This window comes from Equus przewalskii, chromosome 17 (genome assembly GCF_037783145.1).
Source record: "Equus przewalskii isolate Varuska chromosome 17, EquPr2, whole genome shotgun sequence".
NCBI lineage: Eukaryota > Metazoa > Chordata > Mammalia > Perissodactyla > Equidae > Equus > Equus przewalskii.
This window is the reverse complement of record NC_091847.1, coordinates 59957814-59978958: the sequence shown is the minus strand read 5'-3', so window position 1 is coordinate 59978958 and position 21145 is coordinate 59957814. Positions and strand designations below refer to the sequence as shown.

At 35.4% G+C, this 21145-nt stretch overlaps 1 protein-coding gene across 5 annotated transcripts in view; it reads right to left on the bottom strand.

Annotated features, from left to right (window-relative positions):
* Positions 1–601: 601 nt before the first annotated feature.
* DNAJC10 (DnaJ heat shock protein family (Hsp40) member C10) overlaps positions 602–21145 on the bottom strand; it is a 53298-nt gene continuing 32754 nt past the window's right edge. For all 5 annotated transcript variants that reach the window (XM_070580383.1, XM_008523691.2, XM_070580381.1 and 2 more), the window contains exons 14-23: positions 16857–16984; positions 16440–16556; positions 13296–13397; positions 11928–12083; positions 10842–10975; positions 9627–9680; positions 9208–9355; positions 6102–6221; positions 4011–4115; positions 602–2991 (exon numbers count right to left, since the gene is read on the bottom strand). In XM_070580383.1, the coding sequence (XP_070436484.1) occupies positions 2980–2991; positions 4011–4115; positions 6102–6221; positions 9208–9355; positions 9627–9680; positions 10842–10975; positions 11928–12083; positions 13296–13397; positions 16440–16556; positions 16857–16984 (1076 nt within the window). In that variant the 3' untranslated portion in view covers positions 602–2979. The remainder of the gene's footprint in view (positions 2992–4010; positions 4116–6101; positions 6222–9207; positions 9356–9626; positions 9681–10841; positions 10976–11927; positions 12084–13295; positions 13398–16439; positions 16557–16856; positions 16985–21145) is intronic.

Genomic DNA, 21145 nt, shown 5'->3' with positions numbered 1-21145 from the left:
TATAAATATAGCTATCCCAACTTTCTTTTGGTTTCCACTTGTGTGGAATATCTTTTCCCCTCCTTTCACTCTGAGCCTATGCGTGTCCTTAAAACTGAAGTGAGTCTCTTGTAAGCAGCATATAGTCAGGTCTTGTTTTTTATCTATCCAGCTATACTATGTCTTTTGATTGGAGAATTCAATTCACTTACATTTAGATTAATCATTGATAGGTAAGACCTTATTAATACCATCTCAGGTTTCCTGGCAGTTTTGTAGTTCCCTTGTTCTTTTTTTTCTCTCTTGCTGCCTTCCTTTGTAAATTGATTTCCTGCAGTGATATGCTTTATCTTTTGTGAATCTACTGAAGGTTTTTGCTTTGTGGTTTAATGAAACCGTAGGACTAAAACTAGACTAATTATTATAGAAAAATTCTGTTAAATTGGCTTAAAAATACTACCTCATTAAAAACTTTCTTATACTAACTGTCTTCGTAAATGTGTCCCATAGGAAACAATGCAGTAATTCTTTTCTGGTAACTGTACTAAAAAGAAAATTCCTGCTTTGAATACTGTCAGAAAATGAAGAACAAAAGTAAAGAACATTTTTACAATATAAAAAGTTATTATACAATAATTATTTCATTTTATTTGTTCTTTATCTTAATCATATACCTTAAAAAAGATAAGAAAGATGTTAAATAAAACCTGGGAAATTGGAATAAGCATCATTAATGCCACAAACACAAATTCCAAATGGTTTCACATAGCCACATATTTAAATATATCTACTTTTCAAATCTAGCTGCCTGATACAATGCACTCTGTCTGCCAGAAATGGTGTCGTTACCCAAGGCCAGGTGCACACAAAATGGTGTTGCTGAAAGAAATGGCATGTTTTACCCAGCACTCTTTAGAGGTGCTCTAACTGCATTAATGTGGCTGTTAAAAGCTTTAATTCCTCCAGCTGTTTTTGAAATACCCAATGACACTGATAGGACGGCAGAAAACAGCCTCCTGACAAGTATTACTTATATGACACAAATTACTTAACATGACTCCCAGGTAACTCTGCCAGTTCCACAGGCACACACTTAGGCCAAGTTACAGGATACATAATATTTACTGCTTAAGATGTTTTCTCAATTAGTAAGTTTGGAATTATATTTATAGGTAATAGTGTAGGTACCTATAAACTTGTTTATGGGGTCAGTGTCAGAACTGTGAATTACAGACACTTGGGAGATGGGGACATGCCTTGGATTCCATTTGTACACTTAGCAGTGTCCAGCACAGTGGTCTTCACGTAACTGGTACTTTCAGTAAATATTCACTGAGACTTCTTTAAGCATTCCGTCTTGGGATTCTTGTAGAAACAGGCCAATTTCAAAAATTTTCTAGGCTTTGAAAATTTTGTAAATGAAAGGCACTTGATGTTACTGATTATAATTCAAAAAGGTGGTGTTAAATTAAGGTTAGAAGTGGTGATTGTTCTGTATGTGCCCACATGAGTAAAGCAGAATCTAAAATAAGGAGTTAAAGAAATATGAACAGGGTTAGACTTGAAAAAAATCTGTTTTTCTATAAATTGCAGCTATAATAATAATAATCTTTATGAGGAAATATTGGAGAAGGGAGTAAAGTGATATCAAAAAAACCCAAAACTCTTCCAATATAATAAAACATAATCCTAATAGGTTTTTAGGAAAACTGAAGTTTAAAAAAAATTTGTTGACCTCTTTTGATCAATTGGGATTTTTATCATTCCATATACTCTGAATGATAACTAAACAATTACGTTACAATGTTTTGTGTACATGCAAGGGAAAAATTTTTGGATTCTTTGAGTCTGAGCAACTCACTCCATCCTTGGATTTATATACTTGATTTTCTTACAAAAATAACTTCAGTTATTATGCAATATTTATCTGAAAATGGCAGCCTTCAACAGTAAATAATAACTGCCACAGTATCATTACATGGTATAGTGAAACAAACTTGCAAAGTTATTTTTCCTATTTGAAAATGAAGAGATTGGACAAGAGTGAAAAACCACAACTATAAAGAAAAAAAAGTAAATGTAAATAAAAGATACACATCAAAACAGAAAGTCCAGAAGGCAAAAACATAAATAGTAAAAGAGGCTTCAAAAGTCAACTACTATCACAGGGAAAACTCTTATGAAAGCAATTCGGAAAATAAACGAACACGTATCTCTAAAACGCAGAACGTTAAATACTTGATATATTTGGGATACTCTGCAATGCCCAATTAATTCCTGTAAATATTTTTTCCTCAGGTATTTCTGGATGTTCTAAAAATCTATAGGATTTGTTTATTTACTGTTAAAAATTCTTCTTAATTGTGAAAAATTAAATCTGTTCTTCAACCTTTAGAAAGGAAATAAAATGAAGAATCTCTTCACTATAATAAAGCATGAAAATAAACTTTTGTCACATTGCGTGTTCTTAAAATGAAATATGTTTCCAAAAATTTTTAGGACAACAGGTGACTAAAAACCAAGTTAATCTCTTTTCCGGCCCACCACAGAACTTTAAGCAATAAAATCCACTTTGTGTAACCTAGACATGCACATAGACAATAGCAGAGCAGGCTCATGTTTGAGGCGGCCAGACCAAACATTTCCAGGGGTCAGCAAGCTTCAGCCCACAGACTGCAGGTGGCTTGTTTGGCCTACTTGTGTATGAACTGAGTGTGGCCTTGAGCTAAGAATGGTTTTTACATTTTTTAAAGGGTTGAAAACAAAACAAAACAAAAACAAAGAATACATGACAAAACAAAGCCTAAAATATTTACGGGCTGGCCCTTTACAGAAAAAGTCTGCAGACCTTTCCTTTATACCAATGTTGTACAGGATTCAGACAGTGCAATTACAAGTCCAAGATAAATTCCTATCAAGAACGCAGCAACACTCTAAAAAGATGTCTTCTGATGTCATTTGTTACAATTTCTTTTCAATTTTTCTTCATCTTCAACATCTTTAAAGTTCATCCTACAATAATAATGTAAAAGTGATTGAAAGAGAAAGGAAGTATGAGTTTCTAATGTTGGAAACAAGGTAAAGTAATATAGACTAACCAAAACGTTACCTTTTCAAGAATAATTACTCAATATTCTTATTTAACGGATCACCACATGAAATATACATCGCCTAACTATACCAACAGAAAAGAAAAGGATAACTCATGGTTCTTATGTGCCCACAGCAGATATCACCAATTATGGTTTTACACAGTTTCAAAGTCGTATCTTGGTATGCTCTTTAACTTAATATCAGTTAACGATATTCTGGTTTAGGACTAATAATGTTTTCTATCTCAAGTGTTTAACGAGATGAAAGTCGCAATGTGCATCTGTAAAGCCAGACATTTTTTAGCTTTCTCCAGAGTCTGTGCCATTCTTTTGTCTTTCTTTCACCTTATATGGAAAGAATCCAAAAAACCTCATATGTGATTATATTAAATTCCATTCAGAAAGCACTCTAGTGTTCATGGACTCTTTGATCCGTTTCTAAGTATGCCCTAGAAGGACAATAATTTAAAAAAAAGGAAAAAATGAATGGCCCTTTCGAAGAATAGCAGGAAAGAGTTGCGCTGCTTCTTGATAGATTAAAAACTCAAGGAAGGGCCAAGATGAACATGGTTTCCAATATATCCTCACTATACTAAGAGCAAAAGAAAATTTGCTATTCAAAATGCGTTCTATCCAAAATGTGTTATGAGGCTCCAGTATATTTATTCCTAACAAGTCAATACTTTATTTACATTTGAACAAAATTTAAATAATTTATGCAGTCACTATTGTCTGTTAAATGGTTTTACTCGTCCAAATTTCTAAGCATTTCAGTATGTAGAGGGTATATTGAGACTGTTGTATTTTCCCAAGAAGAAATTTCCAACTACCTTACTATTTTTTGATGATTCATTTTACCTGTTTATTGATAGATATAATGTACAGTAAGAATAAATTTAAATAATGTTTGCCAAAGTCCGATCTAGACTTAGTTCTTACCTTATTCCTCTTTTCATGATTTTGGAGATTTTTCAATTTTTCATATATTAAGGTAGCAATCTCTTTTGCATCTCTGGTATCTATCTGCTCTCCCCAAGTATTTCTCTAAAATTAAAAACACTCTTATAATCTTTTAAGTATCTAATCAAAACATGACATTTCCATCTAAGAAACTTGATTAAATATTACTTAAAGTTCCAAGTGTTTGAAACTCAAATTTCTTCCAAGGAAATAATGCTGCAAAAGCACAGTTAACACATAACTTACCCTAAATAATAACAATACTATTATGGGAACAAGTGAAAAAATTGCATTGCATATTGGAAAAAATGCATTGCTAACTCCAAATGCCTCAAAACATCTAAATGGTATAAGGAAAAATGTCCCCAGAGGACCAAATCACTCTACTCCAACACAGTCATTGGGACAGACAAAAGCTTGACCAACTGCAACACTGGAAAGCAGTGCTTATCTCCTGCTTCTCCTCTGCCCACAGCAGGAAGGTGGCTGAAAAGCAGGGGAAGAGCAGGTCAATAGACCCACATCTGCTTACTCTGGATCTTGAGCCACCTGTGTCCTTCTTCCTGGTGGGCATCCCATACTGTATGCTAGCATTTTACTTCTGTGTATAACTGCCCACCTGCGTGGATTTCTGTTTACTCCACTCATTATTCTGCTTTGGCCCTTTCATCTGACCTGGACTTCTGCATGCCAACCCTGTCTTTCAGTTTGGACAGGGATATTCTGAGTCCTAATCTTGTCCTCTGGACTCCTCTGGACACATGGTAACATCATCTTTTCAAACAGTTCCCTCTATGGCCTGGTTAATTCTTTGCTCATAATATACTGATACTTCCCTAACATCATTCTCCCGGAAAAAGATTCCTATCTATGTCACCCATTTCCCAGCCATTCTGAGAACTGGGAAGCAGAGCTAGTGATCCCAAAGGAATGCAGAGTCAGGCTTGGTATAAGCTCCTTTATTCTCACTGAGTTCTCCTTACCCGACGCTGTTTTTAAGACAGAGAGAGCCTCTTGACAAATCAAAATCCTTCACTGAAAAATCTGGATGTCTGACAATTCTAGATTTCTGAAATTCATCATATAAGTTCTTTAACTCTTTTTCAAAATGTATTATAATTACCCACATATAACATGAGATCTTAATCTGACAGTCTTTCTCAAAAAGTATATATTAAAATACTTGAAATTATTTATTTCAAATGTCTTACCCAGAAACATGAATACAGGGCAAATGTTTATTTTATTACAATTCTATGGTCAAAAATGTCATTCTTCTACCCAGGAAGAAAGCAACGGTCATGAGTACTGTCTATTAGCAATTATACATGTTTTTGTATTAATGATCATAGAGGTTGTCACCTGAATTTTAAGACCAACTGGTAGATGTCCAGGTTTCTTGTTGAAAAAAAAGTGTATTGTCAGTGGCTCAAGAAAGGAATTATGACTGAACCAAGAAACCCTAAACTTTTATTTTGTAGTCTAAACCACTAATAAATATTCCTCAAGATAAATGCTCAGGTACTAAGGCTATTTCAAAAGTATTATAGTAGTATTCTCTTAATTTTTTCCAGGAAAGAAAACATATTATAAATGTTATATATGTTAATTCTATAAAAGTAGGAAATACAAAACTTCACAGATAATAAATAATTACCTTGAATTCTCTCACCCATAGAAAACCATGACAGTCATGAGTCACTTAAGCACAGGGATCTGTTAGGTGATTTCATCACTGTGTGAACATCAGAGTGCACTTACACAAACCTAGATAGTACGGCCTACTGCACACCTGGCTATATGATAGTAATCTTAAGGATCACCGTCATATACGTGGGCTGTCGTTGACCGAAATGTGGTGCATGACTGTAGTAGTATTTTGCTATGTCTCTTTAGTAGTTTTCCTATTCATGATTATACAAATTTTAAGGCAATGGAGATAATATCAACTGTGAGACAGAAAAACCTTTTAAAATCACTTGTACATGTAAAAAGAAACTTGTTTCAGTAATATGTAATAAAATAAAAAATGACAAGGGGAGAAGAAACTAGAAAAAAGCCTGTACGTACCTGTGCTCTTTCGTAGGGATAAAATTTAACAGTTGGATAGGCTCTGATCCCAGCCTTCTGGCAGATTTGAGCATAAGCCTGACAGTCTACTTTCCCCGCTTTCACTTTTCCTTTAATCATCTGAAAGGAGAAAAATATGATTTGTCGTTCTCTTTGGCATTAACTATTTTGGTAACTGCAAAGCAATATGATATTAAAAATTTCAAATCTTTATAAATTTAAGGATTTTTTTATTTAGAAAACTTAGTTTTAATCCTTTCCATTCCTTCCAAGTTCTTACTCACTCTTTAAACTCCTACTTACTGAGCACCAACTCTCCAACAGCAAATAAACTCCCCTTTGCCTTAGCAAGAAAGGTGAGTAGCTGAACTCTGAATTACCTCAGCTTCTTCCTGGTACCCACACCTTGTCTGTCACACCCTCAAATTATAATATCCACCCAGCAGTTCCATCTTTGGTTAACAGTTTGTTGCTGTGAACAGTGCCCCAGGGAGATTTCATGTACCTGTATGCTGCTGAACCCTGACCTCTCCCCTCGACTTCAGTCAGCTGTGTGCCGGCCTGCTTCAGCTAAATAAGCACCTTAACCACAACATTTCTGCAACGAATCCTTTCCCCTCACAACCTACTGTTCCTTTTGTCTTACTATTCACTCAGTTTAAGCCAGAAACTATGGCCATCCTAGATTCCTGTCTCTCCCACTTTTAACACAAACACTAAATCCTATTCTTATGTCTTTCATAAGACAGAATATGTCCCATTCTTTCTATCACTGCTTCCCTAATCCTGGTTCAGTTATCATTTCTCACTTCATGGGACAATTCAAATATCTTTACTGCTTCTAGTTTTGTTCCCATGGCTGGGGTACTCAATAGATAGACTAACCTGTGTTAGGGCACCAGCAAAGCTGCTTGCAGAAGCATGTACAAAGACACACACACACAAATACAAACACACATTTACTGAAGGTCAGAGAAATCTAGAAATGTTACCTTAAGTTTTATGTTATTTTCAAAAGGTTTACTTTATATATTAGTTGGCTAATGTTTTCAATTACTTATAGGAGGACACCATATTGTTTTTGGTGCTATGAATATCTTTCTCTGGCCTTGTTGGCCCATGTTCAGTCCATCCAATGTGATCTTTCTAAACTGTAAAATGGATCCTGCCATACCCAGTAGTTCTCTAATGCTTATATGGAACACATTATGAACACTATGAAACCCTGAGCAAGAGTGTGTAATGCGACCAGTGTAAGGAAGAGGACCGAACCTCCTCCTCGTCGTCTATTTATTGAGCCTCAGTTTTTGTGATTCTCCTTCTGTCTATATATAAACTCTGGTAATATTGGACCAACAGTGGAGATCCCTGAAAGGCTACACTTTCTCGTGTTCCTGAATCAGTGCAAATACTGTCTTCTCTGTTTAGAGGACTCTAGCCAACCCATTCAAGTGCCAAACTCCTAGTCATCTTGTAATTCTCATCTCAAATACCAACATTTCTGTGGAGTCTTTTGTCTTCCCCTTGCCATGACTCTGACATTCTTCTTCCCATTTTTTGCTTCATTCTCATTTCACTAAAGCAATGATCTGGTTGTATTATATATATTTATTTGCATTTTATCTTCCAACTAGAAAAAGATCTTAAAGACATGGAATTTTTGTCTCTCCATTTGTGTAGCCCCAGTATTTAGCATAATGCTTTCCACTTGGTGCTTAGGATTTGCTGAAGGAATGATTTTTTGTGTTTAATAATTTCCTGCTATATTCAAGATATAGTTGCATTAAAAAATATACAACTAAGCTAAGTTTTTCAGTACATGACAAAAGTACAAATGTTCTAACATTTTGTTAGAATTATTGGAGAAAAGGAAGTATAAGAGGACAAGAAGAGATAATAAGTGGAAAAAATGAACAACCTTTTATCTGAAGACTAGTCAATAACTAAAATAATCTTTTATGACTCATAGGAGCTTTGAAATCCCTTTGCTAAACAATCCCTTGGGACTTTCGGCTTTTGTTTTAGACTGGTGGGACTGGAGCTGACTTTCTCATTCTAATGAGTGTGTTATAGCCAAGGCAAAGTTCCCTGATTGCAGAGGCAAGGAAGCTATCAATCTGGATTAGGTCATTAATAGGTCTGTTACGACAGAAACACCAAAAACTTAGACTGTATTCAGTTTATGTATTCAGTCTAATTTTATAAGCATTTACTGAATTAGACACTGGGGATACAAAGATGGGTAAGACATAAGCCCTGTCCTCAAGAGGCTCATAGTCTTGTGCAGGAGACAGATATCTAAATAATGAACATGCATTATATAAGTACACTGATGGAATACAAGATATCAAAGTGACACTGATTAACTGAGAAGGGAGGAGAACACAGAAGTACCACTGGAGCTGGCTTTTGTAGGACAGGGAGAAAAAAATGCAGATGACCAAGGTAAGGAAAAGGCATTTTAGACAGAGGGAACAGAAGGCACCAAGGTACTCGTTCAACGAACCTGGAGTACTTCACTGTGCCTGGAGTGTAAGGTGTGAGGTGGGGTTCAGAGACAAAGCCGGAGAGGGAGTAAGGGACAGATCAGAGACCTGTTGTCAAGGACGTGTGTTAAAAAACTTGGTTAACAGGAAGCCAGGGAAAGCAGTATTTTAGAAAGATCATCAGGGCAGAAGTGAGGAAGGCAGACTGGCAATAGGGGACTAGTTAAAAGCACATTTGATACGCTTAGGTGAGAGATGATGAGGGCTTGAACAAAGAGGCCAGCAGAGGCACGGACAGATTTCAAAGGCTTTTAGGAGATGGAACTGATAGGATCTGGTGATTGCCTGGAGGGAGGCAGAGTGATGGTGGTAGGACAGGAACAAGCAGGAGAAGGAGGTTTCTGGATGTTACGGCAAGGTAGATGATGTCAACCAAGACAGAGAAGATGTTAGCTCAAAGCTTTAAAGAAATCTACTGCAAAAATTAGTCACAGAAATGGAATAGTTTTTTAAAATTCTGAGGAAACTTTGAAGAAAAAAAAAATTGTATTTGCAATGTTCTTTCTAATTATTAAAACATGTATGTGACCACAATATATTTAAGTAGAAACAAGACTTACCCTAGCCAAGAGCTCAAACTCCGGAGCAAAATTTTGGCAAGGTCCACACCAAGGAGCATAGAAATCAATCACCCAATGACTCTTCCCTTGTAAAACTTTCTCATTGAAAGTCTGAGGGGTTAGATCTATGGATGCTTGAGGCAAAAATCTGTGGCAACGGATCAAAATTATGTTTCATTACACAAAACCAAAGCAAACATCTACAATGGAATATTGCAAAACTTTCTAAGTTTAAAATGACTTCAAAGAATGACAGTGTAATAAAGCACAACCTTATCTTGGTAAATTATAATTCTTTACGAAGTACTTTAAAATGCTAGAACCTTAAACAACCCACAGTAACTTTAGCTACAGACATAAAAGAAAGATAAATAGCACTGCATCTATTTCATATAACAATACACATTTTAATTACTTACCCTAGACCCCAGATTCTTAGGGAATAAGCATCCCTATTCCAACCATTGTAACTACTGCAAGAAGAAAAAATATGTGAGGTGTAAAGAGATTTTTCTATTAGTGGATTATGTTCAGAAAACAATCTCATTGCAGCAATTTAAAAGATAAGTTTAGTCAACTGACTTCACCTAGCATCTCTCCTCCTAGCTACAAATACTGCTTACATTGTTTCTCAGATAGATTTTTCTCTAGCCTTGATGTTTTTTGTGCTCCAGACAGAACTAAATGTCCAGTTACCTGCTGGACATCTCCTACAGACCCATGGGAACAGCAAAACCCAAAATGTCCAAGGCTTTAGTTTCCGAACCTTTATCCAGTTCTCTGCCAAGTTCCTACCAGCTTTTTAAAGACCCATGTCAAAAGCCAACTCATAAATGCAGCCTTTCATGATATCTTCTCATAATTGTGATTCTTTCATCCTTTGAAATCTATGGTTCATTTTTATTTTAAATAATATTAATTACATTTCTGCCTTGCATTTGAGTTTTCCACCTGAAATATCAAGTGGTGCTGTGGAAACAGCACAGACACTGAGACAGACCTGAGTTCAAACCCAACTTCAAACCTCAGCAGCTGTGTGACTTAGGAAAGTTACCTAAGGTCTGTGAATCAGTTTACTTATCTGTAATAGTAGAAAGGGTGATAATTCTTTTTTTTTTCTACCCAAAGCCCCAGTACATAGTTGTATATCCTAGTTGGAAGTCCTTCTAGTTCTTCTATGAGGGACGCCACCACAGCATGGCTTGGTGAGCAGTGTCTAGGTCTGTGCCCAGGATCCATACTGGCAAACCCCAGGCTGCCAAAGCAGAGTGTGCGAATTCAACCATTATGCCACTGAGCTGGCCCTAGAAGGGTAATAATTCTTATTTCTCAGGATATATGTGAAGACTAGTGGAAATGATGTGAGCCAAGTATCTAACATAGTACCTGAAATCAAATGGGGACTTATTAAATGTTAGTTCTTCCTCTCTACTAGACTGTCAGCTTTATGAACAGTGGGACTGTTCAATTCACTTTTCAACTGCTAAAATTCTCATTAGCACAGTATCTTAAACATGGTAGGCTCCCAAAAAATACCTGTTGGGTTAACTTTTATTTAGTTAGGATAACTTTAAATTTTAACTGTATAAATAAATGATTACAATAAATGTCTTCAAATTTTGGAGAACACTTACTGATATTGATAAGCTTTATCTGATTTTTGGGGGAAAAATCTTATCTCAGGGTATCTCCGAACATTTTCTTGGGCACAAAAAGAATGATACTGTTGGCAGTCTATACTGCCCACATTGATCAGTCCAGTTAATGTCTATAAAAGAAAAAAAAGGAGATAAGTAGATCAAAGTGATTACAATAAAATTACCTCCATAACTATATGTTTACAAGACAGAAATCACTGTGAAATGTTTTTTGTATTTTTTACTAGTGATTTTCACCAAATAAAAATGGAAAAGGGCTTAAAACATAAGAGAATATTTGTAGTAATGAACTGAAGATCTAATTTTGTAGTCAAGAACTTACACTAATTATTGTAGATTAAACAACTGATTTCTTTCATCTACTACATGGGGAAAATTATGTATTTCTAAAATTCAAAGTATTAGAAACCAAGAACTAATGAAGGTCTTTGTAATGGTATTTCAAAGTTACCTTTTCAAATGGAGACATGAGTTGCAAGTAGCATATTGACTCATGCTGAATTTAAAAATTTTATTGAAAAGAGCACAAAACTGCATTATCGTAAATGTCAAGATACTAGAAATCACTTTAACTCTTAGGTTTGTTCATTTTTTTAATCTCAGAAATTAATCTAAAACAGTAATTACATTTTTCATTCTCATTTTAAATAATTTATTTCCAATCTTTCATGACTTATAACACTATGTCTATTGGTAGGAAACTTTTAAAATCTAAATGTTTTATTGATCAAGGCTTTTTTTTGCCCTTATTTTTAAGTTCCACAATATTGTGAAGAAACTTTATCTTTAAGCTCTAACAATAAAGTAGTAGAAAAAATTTTAATAGAAAATAAATGGGATCTTGGGGTTGATGTTGGCAAAAATTTGGTCAAATATATACCAAGTGACACAGAAAAAAAGAGCAGATACCAGACAGAAACAGAGCTGAAATCTAAGTGGTATGATGAGAACCATTATTAAATGATAATCTAAGAGGTGGGTTCACTCATCTCAGTTTCAAAATAATCCTCTTAAGTAAACATTCTTAGTAAATGTTAAGATTTAAAACAAACTATTTCATACCCGAGCCATTCTTTTCCATTCTGGCATTAAGACTTGACATGGATGACACCATGGAGAATAGAAATCAACCATCCAGACCTCATCATGTTTTCTCTGTGTAACTAGTTCATTGAAAGTGGTGGGTGTCAGGGAGATCACTGAAGGATTCATAAGATCCTAAAGAGAGCACAGCTTTCATTATAACAGATATAAAAAAGAGTTGTTCATATATTCTTGGCAAATTGTTGGCATATGTCATTTAGAAAACTTCCTGTTTTTGAATAATCAAAAGATACTTAAGGATATTTAAAGAGAATCTATAGCAAATCATTTGATCCCTAATTTCTTTCTTAAGTTTGGATTTTGTCCATCAATTTTCTTAAATCAAGGTATATTTTCTTCTTATTTCTATGTATCACTAAAGTCACAGTGGGTAGGGAAAAGAGGCAACTTTAGTTAAGGTTACAGGTAGGTGAGGCAAGAATTCCAGGAGCTGCCCAGATGTCTACATTGGCTATACAGTTCTTTCTGGAACCAGTGATTTGTTTGGAAATAACTCTTTAATTATTAATGGAAAACCTACTATTACACTTTTCTGATAGTCTGACTGGAGATATTGCACAATCTCTCTACAGATCACTTGCTCTAAATGCTGTTCTAACACAGAAGTGCCCAGTCCTTCAGTCTACCATGACTGGGTAATACTAACAAAGATGTTCACTTCTTTGGGAAAAAATCAAAAACAAAAACCACAATACAAAAAATTATCACTTTGTCAGAGGAAGAGATGAGTAGAACAGAAAGCAGAATGGTCATTCCATGGATAATAAGCTAGAATTTTTGGTTTCTTTCTTAGGAGGCACTTGTAACTATTTTAGTCAATCAAGACTATTAATGAGAAACAAGGAGATGTATAGACATAGGGCACTTCTGTGTTAATAACACGGCAGGCTAAGCATAAACTGCTGAGGTGAGAAAAGGCCCTCCACCGGGGGGTGGGGTAAGACTGCCCTTAACCACATGTTTCCTGGAAAATAGTGGACTTGCTCCTATCTCATCTATACGGGACCTAAAAGAAATAATCTGTGGTGTTTCTATCAGAGAAAACAGAGAAAGGAGGTGACAAAGCTTTATGTAAAAGTACAATTTCATGTATTCAGTAAATAGAGGTGTCCACTAACTACAAGGCACTGTACCAGGTAACAAATAAAACAGACTTATTCTCAGAGCTTATGGTAGTATATAACAGGAGTAAAACATTAGAAAAATTTTAAAAATTCATTTTCTTGTCAGAAAATAATGCTTTGGCATGAAAAAAATATTAAATATTCATACAAAATATACACATCCACAGAAGGATTTACAGCTACAGGCTATAATTTAAAATACCTCTATGAACTCCAAGATCTGTTCGGCAGAGTGATGTCCTTCATATTCATGAATGTTGGACTGGTTGAATACCACTGTTGTTGGATAAGCCTGAATGTTATACTGTTAGGAATGAGAATACAAATTAAACAAAGACTTTATACATTTTACCTATTGTTTTCAAATTTATAACCAGCTTGCCTTTAAGTAACAACAACAGTAAGATTTAAAAAACTCATTGCTAAATTGCTGGTGACTGAAAAACTTTAGCCAAATTTAGCAAAGGAAATGGATTCACAGTTGCACTGATGAGTACCTGACCCTTATTTATAGCTACTCCATTAGCTATGAAATCCATAGGCATTAAAACACTGAGAAGTGATCACAGGTCATTATGAGCTTGGCCCCTTTTTACTCTTCTGAACCAAGGTGGATGTGGCTATAAAGAGCAGGCTAACCTCGAGTCTCTTTTTGAGATCATAATAAATACTCCAAAATTTGTCTATACATAGAAAAAAATCAAGGAAATAAAATAGCAAGAATAAGCAAATAAATTAATAATGTGTACATAACTGTATTTTAGGTTAAAGAAATATGAATCATGCCCTAAGAACGTGGTTACTTTTTTATTCTTTATTCAAGATAGCTTTTACGGTACAAAATACTATCATTTCCTTCCTGGAATTAACATGAGCACTAGGCCAGGAAGCATTTCTCTACAGCTTTAATTTTCATTTTATGTATTTTTTAAGTTATAATGAGATCCCTGTCTGTGGATTTGCTGTAGCTGAACTTTGCATCCTTAAAGCTGACAAACACTCATTAGCAAACTGGAATCTTTGGCTAGGATTCAAAAATAATTTTAGAAAAAACAATGGAAACATTTATCAAACTTTTGTAATATGAGTGCAAATTCAAATATCTGATTAGATTAACAAAACAGCAATTATACCTAACAATTAACAAATGCTTACTATGTGTGAGCACCTTTCTAGCACTTAACCGTGTAGTTTCTCAATTCTATTCAGAAGCTAAAATTACGATGTCAACTTTATAGATGAGGAAACTGAGGTGCTGAGACATGAAGTGACTGGGATGTTTTCAAAATCACATACAAGACATTCAAAACCAAAGGCTTTATTTAATTTTTTAAAATTTATTTTAATGAGATTTCAAACATCGTGAAAAGATGAGAGAATAATCTAATAAATACCTATATATCCCTCCTCTATATTTAAGGAAAATTAACTTTTTTGCCATACTGGCAGACAGCTGGAAGTTCTTCTTGATCCCATTTCCTTCCCTCCCTGACGTTAGGGGCAACCAATATCCTGAAGTCACTGTGTATCCAATTCATTGATGTTTCTATACTTTCGCCACGCACATGTATCTCTGAACGGGATACTGTAATGTTTGAGCATTTAGAAACTTTCTGAAATTTTATCAAACTCTATACTAATTCTGCAATCTGCTTTTTTCATTTTACATTGTATTTCTGAGATTTATCCATGCTGGTAAAGATACATCTAGTTTTAAATGCTCTATTGTATTCCACTGTGTGATAGGATAATTCATCCATATATTTGCTATTGTCAGATTTCTAAATTTTTGTTAATTTGATGGATGGGGAGGGTAAGTGACTACTGTTATAATGTGTACTTTCTTGATGACTAGTGAAGTCGAACATTTTTCATGTTTATTGGATTTCATTTTTTACGAAATGTCTGTAAACATTTTTTTTTTAGACTACCACATTTATTTATAGCTTTTAAATATTCTGAACACTAAGGTTTGTCAGTTACATGTGCTACAAATACTTTCTCAGTCTGTTGTTTGTCTTAACTTTACAGTGTCTCTTTCTTTGGCAATAGTTTTAACATTTAATGTAGCCAAAACATTAATTTTTTTATCCTTTGTGTGTGTGTGTGTGTGGTGAAAAATTATTCCTCATACAGATGCGATAAGATCTCAGCCTATATTTACTTCTATTGTTTTTAAAACACATTGCTTTCTTTCTTTTCCCTTCATTTCCCACTTTTTCTCTTCCTCTCTTCTCCATTTCTTTTTAAAAAAATTTCTTTTTATGAATTATTTAAAATATACACAAAAGCAGAGAGCATTAAAATCCCATGTACTGTGTAGCTACAGGAACCATCCATGCACAGCTACCCTGCTCTCACTATGCCCTCTGCCACTCTGCTCCTACCCGAGATGATTTTAAAGCAAATGGCAGATGATTTATCATTTCATCCATAAATAGTTTAGTATATTTAAAATACAAGCACTTTGCCCCAAATATAACCACTCTAACATTTTCATAGCTAAAAATTAACAGTAATTCCTGAAAATCATCAGATATTGTCAGTGTTCAAATTTCCCCAATTATCTATTTTTTGCAGTTGGTTTGAATTGCATCCAAACAAGGCCTAAAATTTGACTGGTATGTCTTTAAGTGTCTTAATTCTCTTTTTCCCCCTTTCAATGAGTTTGTCCACTAAGCTGGCCGTTTCTCCTGTACAGTCCACACGCTGGGCTTTGCAGCTTGCATGCCCGTGGTGTCACTTGTGTTCATCTGTTATTGGATCTCCTTTACACTCATAGATCTGGGGGCTAGATTTGATTTAGGTTTGATTTTTTTCTCCAAGAATATTTTATAGGTGGTATTATATACTTTCACCAAGAGATATATAATTTCTAGTTCTTCTTGGAACTGAAGAGTCAATATTAACCTAAGAAAATATTTTTAAGTAAAGATTTCAAAAAGCTCGTTCATTGCTTGAATCTCCTTCTATTAACTATACTTAAAACAAGTATGACACTAGCCAAAGAATAAAAACTACAGACTGCCAAAAGCTAACATTAAGTTAAAAAAAATAAAGATCTTACATAATTGAAAAGTCACATATTTTATAAAGTCAAATAAATATTTTCCTGATTTGGTAAATAAGACCATATCTACATTCAGCCACATATATTATCTATCCATGCTTTAATCCAATCACAATTTTCTATCATTTTGTTGAAATTATTTGTTTAAATAATTTGTTACTATTCTAAATACAGGTGTACATTTGAAAGTTATTTTATCATTTTAATACCAGACTGCCAAAGCTCTCTATTTTACAAAAATATTAATGACAATAAATGTTTTACACTTTGCCTTACCATGTTACAGAGTCCCTCATGAACTGTACAATCTAGAGTACCAAACTTCAGCTGACCATAAAGATGCTTTGAAGCTTTCCGTAACTCTGGTAATAAAGCTCGACACGGCGGACACCACTACAACAGAAAAAATATTCATAAGAACTGAGCCAAATGAAACAAAGAAACACATCACTTTTGCAACAAGCAATATGCTAAGTAAGACAAAACATACTTAGTTGCAACTCTTAGGCATTTATACACTTAATCCTTAAAGGGGCAAGTACATCAGTGCTCTCTTAGAAGCAATATGTGACAGTGGCCACAACTGAATAACATAATTCTTATACTCATGGCTCAAGGTTATCTAGTAAATGTCTTTTTGCTATGACAAGAAAATCTAACAATATTGAAAGTTGACAGAAAAAAATAACTTACAGGCGCAAAAAAATCAACAAGCCATGGTTCTTTGTCATTGGCAGGAAAATTTTGAGGTCCAAGTGTGGTAACGTGAGAATTAACACTTTCTTTGGCAAAGGCAAGTATGTCATATAGAATCTTCTTTCCTTTGAAATTGAGTAAGAGAAAAATTAAAATCCACATTCTGCTCTTTTATCTACAGAAACATTTTGAAGTTTTTATTCTTAAAAATATTAAAAGAACATAAGCTTATGAACAAATGGATGCTGGTGAGGTTTCACTGTTCTGTACACTATGTATACATAGGTTTGCTCTGCCAGGAGCACCCTTTCCTCTACCCTTTTGTGTCTTAGAGGACCAGTTAAAATGTCAAGATCTCTTTGAAATGCTCCATCCTCAAAGGCAGAATAATACCTTCCTTGTAGTCTTCTTTGAATTCCTATGCTTACCTGAACTACTACTATGGCCTAACTCCTAAATCTGTTTCTTCGACCTAGACTTCTCTTATGAATTCAAAACCTATATTACCAACTGCCTGCCCCTGGAAATATTCACCTGGATGTCACATATACATTTCAAACATAATATATCCAGATCGAAGTTATTTCCACCCAACTTGCTCCTTTACTCACTATCTTCGCAATGGCATAATCATCTGCTGGGTGCCTAAATAAGATATCCCAGAGTGACTCTTGCCTTCTTTCTTTCCTACTGCAATAACCAAGGTGGACTTTCTGCCCCATCTGCCTTAACTAATCCGTTTTCTACATTGTACCACAGTCAATTTACAAAAACATTAACCTGATTATGTTGTCTCCTTGTTTAAAGACCTCTGATCATTTGCCACTGCCTAAAGAATATACTCCTTGGCTTGGCAAATATACCTTTCTCAATCAGCACATCGTCCATCTTCCCATGTGCTCTTTGACTTATTCACTCAACAGTCAATATTAAGTCAAGCACCTATTATGTGTCAGATCCTGTTTTAAATGCCAGAGGGCATGCAAAATAAAAGACACAGTCCTTCTCCTTAAGGAGCTCATAGCTCAGTAGAGGAGAGAGACATTTTCACAAGTATTTAAATATAGTCATAAACGACACCACATTCTCCTGCTTTTTTCTCCCTCTTTAGCTGCTGCCGCCTGAATTGCATCTTGAATTCCCCTATCTTCGACCATCCCTTAAAAATGATCCTTAGGGCCCTGAGCCTGTCTCACTATTCACTCTTAGACAAGCTCATCCTCAATCAAGGCTTCAATTACCACTGATATGATGATTATTTTTATCTACCTTTTCAGCCCAAATTCCTCTCCTGAGGCCCAGGCCTATATTCAACTGTGAACCAGGGTGTCTACTCCATATCAACTCCTCCCCCAGTGTTCTCTTACTCACTGAATGGTGCAATCAGTCACTCAATTGCCAATTCACCAGTCAGAAACTTGGGCTTCCTTCTCTTACTCCCCCACATCTAAACAATCAAGTTATACTGATTTTGTATTCTTGGTATTTCAAAAATTTGTCCACTTCTTTTCATTCATATTACCATAATTAGGATAAGGCAGCCACTTCTCCTATATAAATAACTGCATCATGCTTCTACCTGCTCTCCCTTCCTCCAATTTTGCTTCTATCCATTCCAGGCAGCCAGTCACCTTTCTAAAATGTAAAACTAATTATATCTCTACTTAAATCCATAAATGCCTCTGCTTTGAGAAAAGAGTCTCACTTCCTTTACCTGACAGACGAAACATATATTTTGCACTCCCAGTGCTCTTTCCAGCATCAAGTCTCATTCTTTTCTAACTCTCAACATTCCAGCTATCCTGAAATTTTTGCTTTCTAAGAATAAATGAGGATCTCTTATCCTAGAGTCCATGAATACATTTGCTGGTTCCTGTGCTTGGAATGTGTTTGCCACCTCTTTATTTGGGTAACCATACTTTAGATCTCAATGAAAAGATTACTTCCTCTAACCTTAGAAAATTATTCCTCCTAAGTGTAACCCAGGCTTATCTCTTCTAGTAGTCAGTCTCCAAGATAGCTCCCAATGGTCTCTACCTCATGTGCTCATACCATTATTGTACCAGGGCTGATGTGTGACCAATAAAATATGGTGGATGTGATGATTTTCCTTGTCTGAGATTAGAGAATAAAAGATACTGTTGTTTCTGCGTATGTATGTGTGTCTCTCTTTGATCATTCATCCCGGGAGAAGCCAGATGCCGTGTTGTGAACAGCCCTATGGACAGGCCCACGAGGTGAGGAACTGAAGCTTTCTGACTATCCCCTGAGGAGCTTGGAACCAAATCCTCCAATACAGTCCAACCTTCAGGTGACTACAGCCCTTGCCTACCTTGACTGCAACCTCATGAGAAGACCCTCAACACCAGAAACTGTGTGAGTTAATAAATGTTTATTGTTTTAAGCAGTTAAGTTTTTGGGTAATTAACTACTCACAAATAGAATACTCCTCCTCACTTCAGACATTCTTAAATTTGTCGACATACTTGTCTGTTTTCCCTTCCAGTCCGTAATGTTCTTTAAGGTAGAGATTAAGTATTGTTCACATTTTTCCTTACTCCCTAGTATTATACCTGGCACATGCAAATGCTCACTATCTATTTAAATCCAAAGAAACAATAGAAGTTATGCTTTAAAGTTAGTGACAGCAAGCAAAAGGAAGTACCTGGAGATTCACGGTATATTTCTCAGGATGGAAAATGCTTTAAGCTAAGTTTTGAAGGGTGATTTGCAGTTTGCTAAATATTTTGAGGGACAGGAAGGAATGATTACAAAGCAAGAAGAAGAAAAACCTTGTGTGAAGGCACAGAGGAGTGAAAGAACATGGTAATTTCAAGGATCCACAAGCAGCTGGAGGTAAGATTATGTGGAGGGGCAGAGGTGGGAGATGTCGCTAGAAAAATGAGGCAGACCATGAATGTACCCTCTTTCTTTAGCAGCTATTTAGTGAGTTCCTACTGTGCACCAGGCACCATTCTAGGTGCTGGAGATAGAATGGCAAACAAAACAGACAGTCATTGCTCCTACGTGAAGGAAACTGGAGTATATCCTAGAAGAAATCAAGAGAGTCAAGGGAGAAAAGTGACAGGAGAATGTTCTAGGGTAATAACTGCAAATAAACAAGTAATCAATTATAAAGAGGAAAGGCTACAAGACAGGCAATTGTATCAGAAGTTATTATAGCAGATGAAGGAGACGACGGGCCTGAAATAAGACAGCAAGCACAAAAGAGGGGCAATCTGAGAAATACTTCAGGGGTAAAAAAGAACGGAACTCTATCATTAAAACTTGGTCATTTCTAGCACTTTGAGGAGGTGGCACGGTTTAGCAGTGCTACAAGCCTAGGCTTTGGAGTCATAAAATCTAGCTTAACCAGCTACTAGTTGTTTGTCATGGGCAAGTTACTTAACCTTTCTGAGTCTCAGTTTTCTCCCCTTGCTGGATTGTTGTGAAGATAAAAATCGAAATGCAAAAGTATGCAAAGTCTTTAGAAAAATGTCTGACTTACAGAAAGTACTGAATAAACAGTAGTTACGGTTAGGTTTATCTTGCCAAGACTTTGCTCACATAGCAATTCTCGTTTTTCTGTATTTGCTTTGGGAAACTGAGCATTCAAATGTCATCTCAGTTCAATTATCATCTCCTAACCTACACTACGCAGAAGTGTCTTGATTTGATCTTGTAATTTATACATATGACCATTACAGTGTTTTTCATATTTTCTTACAGATACCCCTCCTCTCACCCCCACCAGATAATATTTTAAGCTACTTGAGAGCAGAGTCCGTGTCCCACAACTTTGCATTCCTAACACCTAAAACAGCGCTTATCACGTAGCAGGCATAATATCAATACCTGTTACTCAGTTAACTATGTTACAGTTAGCAGTCTGTATGTCTCTTTCGCTACGTTTAACCTTTTTCAGAACAGGGATTATGATGCATCCGGAATCGTAGGAATTGGAAGTGTACTTACATGAATGGAGAGCTAAAATCCCAAACAAGCTGAAATGTAGAAATGTAATTATCAATTCAAGAGAGATAACAAAGCAGTTAATGGAGATGTTTAGTAGTCTTGTGGAGGAAAAATCCAAAAGAATAGAAATTGCCCACAATAGCTGAGATGCTACACTTAGCACACTGGAACGGAAACTGTAGCTGTTGCTTAGTTTTGTCAACAAACAAGACCCTTAAATTCTTCACTAGCCTGACATGTCACCAGAGTTCTTGCTGAAACATTGTTCAAAATATTTAGAAGGAAAGAGATGTTTAAAAAAGAAGAGTGAA